The sequence below is a fragment of the Enoplosus armatus genome, chromosome 12, assembly GCF_043641665.1.
Source record: "Enoplosus armatus isolate fEnoArm2 chromosome 12, fEnoArm2.hap1, whole genome shotgun sequence".
NCBI lineage: Eukaryota > Metazoa > Chordata > Actinopteri > Centrarchiformes > Enoplosidae > Enoplosus > Enoplosus armatus.
The window spans coordinates 13429557-13435663 of record NC_092191.1 but is presented as its reverse complement, the minus strand read 5'-3'; the positions used below and the strand labels follow the sequence as shown (position 1 = coordinate 13435663).

Sequence of the window (6107 nt, the reverse complement as noted above, 5' to 3'; positions counted from 1 at the left end):
GCAGCAGGTTGCTTAGAGAGGTTCTGAAGTACGCTTTCAATAATGATGCGATGACCAGTTGGACTGTGGCTGTTCAATGTACTCAGATGATGACACCACACATTATCTGGGATCTCTCTGTGTTGCTGTTGTAAATATATTTGCGTTGATTGATTGTTTGTCATAATTGGAGTAGTGGTGCTTAGCGTTCCTTGCGACATGTTTCTTTTTTTGGGAGAGGAGTGGGTGCTGGAGGTGTGAGTCAGAGGACAACCGAACATATAAACACTCGCTGCTCCACACTGAGACTTTCCTGGGAATCGTAAGCTGTCTGACAATGTGACGCTCGGCCTCCACTCTGCAGCAGAACCATGTTTAGTAGAACTGCAATAAGTCATACAATAAATATTTTTTCTTAAAACTGCATGGAAGCAAAAGCATGCTTTGCTTTCATTACACATTACTTTCTGGGACACAAACTATGTGCTCACAGCTGGTGTTTGTAGCTACACCCAAAGTCAGTGGTAGGCATTGGTTGTACTTGGTTATATACTAATACAGTCACCCCTACAAAATGCTTCCTTTGTGCCAATACAATAAAACAGCAATTATTGATGACGATTCATGAACTGCCTTATGGATCTTTAGCCATGTAGCGGAGTGCCTCTATAGGCACTGCAATGTCGGTCTGTTGGTCAGTCTACCGCTGTGGTCCAGACTGAAATATCTTAACAACTATTTGATGGATTGATATGAAATTTAGTACAAACATTCATGGTCCCCAGAGGATGAATCCTAATGACTTTGGGGATCCCCTGACATTTCTTCTTTAGCACCATCATCAAGTAAAGTTGTCCAATACTTTATGTTTATGACTAAATACCGGCAAAACAAATGACATTCCCATCATCCTTAGGTGTACTTTGTCTTTAGGGCTAATTAGGAAATCTTAACATGCTAACACGCAAAACTAAGGACATGGCAAACGTTATACCTGCTTAACATCAGCATGTTAGCATTTAGCACAAAGAGCTGCTAACGTGGCTGTAGATTCCTACTCCTGTTTCCTGATCATGAACGATGTTAAACCTCATCTTTAATTTATCTTTCTTTTAACTCTGTTTTTGTCCCAATCTACTTTATTCTTAGTTTTTGCTTACTATGTTTTTTATGACATAAAAATTTTATGACCTGTTACTATCTTGGCACAAGAAACAGGAGATACAAATTACAAAATTCCTGAAGTTTGACTGCACCAACATTTCTTTTTCTTTGTAGAGGAGCTTCACTCTGTAGGTTTTAAACAATAGGGAGAATTATTTGCTGTGCCTATGAAATGCAAATATAGACTGGAAGGCAAGTTAGGCTCGAAAAAAAGCCAGATTGCTTATGTGTCATTTACAGCTGGAATCACCAGCCATCGTGCTCAACCATCATTAGTATCTTTAGAGAGTTACAAGAACAAATCCCCAAAGCAAAACAAAGCAGTTCGTAAGTAATCAAAATTAAATAGGAATTGCTACACATCTGAATGATTCACTGTCTCTAAAAGGTTTTACAAGTGTGGATTTAACCTACAACTGTCTAATATATATGTATAAATATAACTAATATATGTATGTATGTATGTACACTAAAATACTTTATATGATCTTCTCAGTATGTTTGAGAGTAGTGAGCTGCCTGTATGTAATGTTTACACAACAGTGCCCTCCAGTGTTTTGACTTAGGGACACCACACAAACTGTCTTTTCACTGTGTTTCTACAGTTAATTTCATAAAAAGTACATTTCACTTGTTCAGCAAACATTTATGTTCTCAAGCAGATGCTGGCTGCTGCTCTTCTGATAAACAGCATGAACACAGGAACAGAAATATGTGAGCCTACAGTAAGAAAGCAAGTGGGTGTGCACATTTTTACATCTTTTTGTGAGAGCTCGCAAGAGACAGATACACTTGGGGTTTAGAGCTTAATGAGCACAACGTATATGTAAAACAAATATTTTATTTATGGCAAAAAAACAGCAGGGCCAGCCTTCTAGAAGGGGAAATGCTTATTAAATTAAATTAAATTAAATTAGATAAATAGAAAGTATGAAAAGTTCATGCAAAAGCAATAAAAAAGTACAATAAAAAAATAAAATACATTTCAATAAACATTCACTTTGAACTGTTACATCTTGCATCTCTTCACTGTGCAAAACAATTTTCACTGCCTATCAGCTTCTCTTGAGAGTCCGCAAAACTGCTGCCAAATGTTCCTTTAAGAAATGAAATGCCCAACAGGTGACTTTCTGCCACAGCTTCATTTCTGGGGATACATTAATCCTTCGGTGTATTTGGAGAGGCCTGTTTTGGCTGTGATCCACTTGTTGTAGTTGGTGACCCGCGTGTAAACCCCTGGTTTGTTCTTCTGGGCACAACCGTCACCCCAGCTCACCACCCCGAACAGAAACATCCGACCTGACACTTCACACACCAGTGGACCACCAGAGTCATTCTGTGAGGAGAGGACACATCAGTCAGTCAACCAGTGCTCACAGCGTGAAGAAAGGCTCCAACATCTTCAGATTTGAACAATTTTATGAAACTAAATTTCTCCAGTTGAAGCCCAGAATAAGAATACTTATTGGTGGTTATTTCACAAAAATATATAAAATGCAACAAAAACTGAAACAGATTAGAAACTCCTCAATGCAAAGGCTGACAGATAAACACAGCTACTTGAGAGCAGAAGACAGATATAATCAATCTAACATCTAAATCTAAGGATATGCAACACTTCACAAACTCAGTGCTTCTCCTCAGGAAGAAAGAGTGCAGATAATTGAATGCTGCTGAAGCTTGAACCTTGTTGCATAACTAAATATTAGATTACAACTTCTTTATACACTTTGCTTTTGTACACACATTTAAAGCAAGACGAAATACATTCACTGTTTGCAAGAAGCCTTCAGGCCTTTCACATCCTCCACATACACACATATTCACACTCTTAGTTCTGCTCACCTTGCAGGCATCAGTGCTCCAGTCAGGGCTCCCAGCACAGAACATGTTCTGAGTGATGAGATCTCCGTAGTACGATTCGCTTTTACATTCAGTCTGGGAGATCAGTTTCACCTCGGCCTGTTTCAGGTACTGGGAGTTATACCACGCAGCTGCAGACAAAACAGCTGTAAGAATCACTGAAATGGCTGAGAGATCAGTCATGAATCTGTAGGTTAGAGGTTCTGCACTACATACCGTATTCCTCCCTCCCATATCCTGCGATGCTGCACTGAAATCCGACAGGAAGCTGAGTGAGAGGTGGAGGAAGACACACTGCCCGTGCAGCCGCTGACCTCACTGCACATCCTCCATTTCTGCTTTTGATCTTCAACAGTGCTGAAATGCAAAGACAAACACAGCCATGAGTCATGCAGCTCTTTATCTTTCTCACTCATATACATACACATGGTACAATTGTGCGCACCTATGTCATTGTTGAAGTTGGACTCATTGTAATTTTGGTGGATGATCAGTTTTTCCACAGTGAAGCTCTGTTCCCTGTCAGCATCTGTGTCGTTGATGGCAGTCTTCCCCAGGTACACAGACAGATGCTGGATTTTAGTGTTATCACTGAACACAAAGCAAACACAAGTGTGAAAACATATTACATACCCATATGAGTCACATTGCCATTATAGTATGAGAACTACAGTGGAGGAAATGATAGTGTGCGTGTGTTTTGCCTCACCCATCAGAGAAGCAGTGTGCAGCCGTGACAACCCAGCACGGTGCGATGAGAGAGCCACCACAGAGGAAACCGCTGCGTTGATGAAAGATAGCAGCGACCCATGGGTGCGACTCTATAGGTGTGAAAGAACCGCCCACAATCTTATGCATCCTCCGCTCAGACCTCTCCCCACACGTCAGCTCTGCAGGGACACACAGGACGAGTCAGTGAGCGCTGATGAAGAGAATCACAGGATGACATTGAGAAAGAAAATTTTTAAGATACAACAAACAACAACTACCTGTGTCCACAGCAGGTGGGGGCTGTACTGTTGGTGTAGAACCTGTATGAGAGCAGAAAACAGAGATCATTAGATAACTCCAAATCAAACATTTTAACAAGATTTTTTTAATTCCCACTCTCTGCCTTACATCTGGGAATATCGCAGAATTCCCTCGCAGTCCTCCTTCCTCTTCGGACACGGCACCACGGCATCAAGCTCTGGTTAGGATTCCTGGCATTCAAGTGGAATAATGTTAAACACATGATACCTCTCCCTATAACATATCTAGGTGCCAGAGTGGTGACTTAAGGCATACCTGCAGTAATTATGGTCCCCGAGTCCCTCTGAAGCTCCCCCAGGGTTTCTGAACATGTTCCAGTTGAGGCACCTTCTGCCGTATGCGGACTCGGAAACAGATCCCCTGTAACTGCCCCCATCCCCAGACCGACACATCACTGCAGATCACAATACAAAGGGAGACGAGAACATTTAATGTCTGTCACCGGATGCAACAAATGCAGAATATTAAGAATATGTGTTGCCTTGACAGATGACTTACCTTGGGGTTTAGGTAACCAACTCTTTTGAGGCCGTCTTCGTGAAAAAGCCTGAGAGGAGCACAGACAAACTCGGTTGATACAGATTTATAAATTCTTAGGAACCCCCTGGGTATGACAATTAAACCAAAAGTTACTTCCTCTTGTTGTTGCTTACCGCATCAACGCTGAATGCTGCAAGGATGGCGAGGATGACGAACAGGTTCATCTTCACTTCTGGTTTCACTTCTCCTTTTTGGGGATATTTTTGTGTGAAGACAGACTGAAAAAGAATAAATACAGAAATGGAACAAACAAAAACTGGACGACTGTATTTAAAGCCCCTGTGCCCTTACATGGAGTTTATCTTTAAGCACATGACAGGACAGAAACAAGTGTGACTATTGAACGGACATGTGGTCTCCTTGTCTGAGTTTAAGTGTGCCCATCTTCAGTTCACACAGTGTTATATTTCTGCTGATTGCATATCCACATTTATTGCAGAGGGACAACTGTGCTGTGGAGGTTTTAATGTGAGAGATAGAGCATGCTCACTGTGTGCGCTCTGTACTGTAAACATAATCTCTATCTGTACAGCGAGTGCAATATCAATTTAGGTTAGTTGATTACTAGCATGCACACACCATTGCATCACATTAGTTTTGCAGTGCGTACAGTACAAACATTGAATTTCTAGATATTTCTGGGACACAGTATCAACTCAATAATGAACATAAAGAAAATGGTTGCATGGTTAAACACGTTCTCAGCATTTAAATATTAGTCCCTCCTTGTGTTTGTGTCCTTTCTCCTATCTGTGTGAATGGTGTGTTTGAGGTTTGCCTCTGGTGTGTTTGTGTAGTCTGTCCTCTCTCCAGGTCTCCAATATCTACAATCTATCTATAATTTTGTCGTCATGATTGTCCATACTGTAATTCTACTATGTCGGTCTATTCTGTACACACGACATCTATTGCATGTCTGTCTGTCCTGGGAGAGGGACCCCTCCTCTGTTGCTCTTCCTGACATTTTTTCCACTTTTCCCCGTTTAAAAGGGGGTGAATCGAGGGTCTAAGGACAGAAGGTGTTGTACGCTGTACAGACTATAAAGTGATATTAGGCTATATGAATAAAATTGACTTGACTTAAACTAAAACAACTTCTTACATTTTGCTGAATGCCACAGACTAGGAAGCTTTGTTTCAAGATATGTTTACCTTTCTGTCCAAACTTGCAATCCCGATGAAGCTCTTTGTTATTCCTTCCAGCTGAGTGACTGTTGTCTCCACTCTGTATCCTCTGATATGTACCTGAGTTGTGGCAGGACTCAGACTCACGCTGTTGGTTGTTCTGGTGTTGCAGTGCTGATCCTCCCTGCCTTCCCTCCCATTTAAAAACACACAGGCTACAGGTGGGAGGGGTTTAGGAGGCCATATGAAAACATTATGGGCACTCAATTGCTGATCTTCAAGGAATTTGTCATGTCCTGTGACACATACACACTTAACACCCCCTACTTCCGCTTAAACCATAGTAACACAGTTCAATATCATATCCATAATTGGTCATATGTATAATAAACAGCTGCAGCTGT

The 6107-nt window shown here is 41.2% G+C and overlaps 1 protein-coding gene across 1 annotated transcript; it reads right to left on the bottom strand.

The window, feature by feature from the left end:
* Nucleotides 1-2015: 2015 nt before the first annotated feature.
* Nucleotides 2016-5861, bottom strand: plaua (plasminogen activator, urokinase a). The gene is made up of 11 exons (XM_070916237.1): nt 5731-5861; nt 4692-4796; nt 4558-4585; nt 4294-4432; nt 4126-4208; nt 3996-4037; nt 3716-3896; nt 3452-3597; nt 3223-3363; nt 2989-3137; nt 2016-2479 (listed from the first exon to the last, which is right to left on the bottom strand). The coding sequence occupies exons 2-11, from the start codon at nt 4740-4742 to the stop codon at nt 2285-2287; spliced, it is 1155 nt and encodes a 384-aa protein (XP_070772338.1). The 5' UTR covers nt 4743-4796; nt 5731-5861; the 3' UTR covers nt 2016-2284.
* Between the last annotated feature and the right edge of the window lie 246 nt (nt 5862-6107).

Coding starts and splice junctions, on each gene's coding strand:
- plaua (XM_070916237.1), bottom strand. CDS start 4,742: ATGAACCTGTTCGTCATCCTCGCCATCCTTGCAGCATTCAGCGTTGAT. Junction 4,433..4,557: donor ACGAAGACGGCCTCAAAAGA/GTTGGTTACCTA, acceptor TGTGATCTGCAG/TGATGTGTCGGTCTGGGGAT. Junction 4,209..4,293: donor GGGGACCATAATTACTGCAG/GTATGCCTTAAG, acceptor CTTGAATGCCAG/GAATCCTAACCAGAGCTTGA.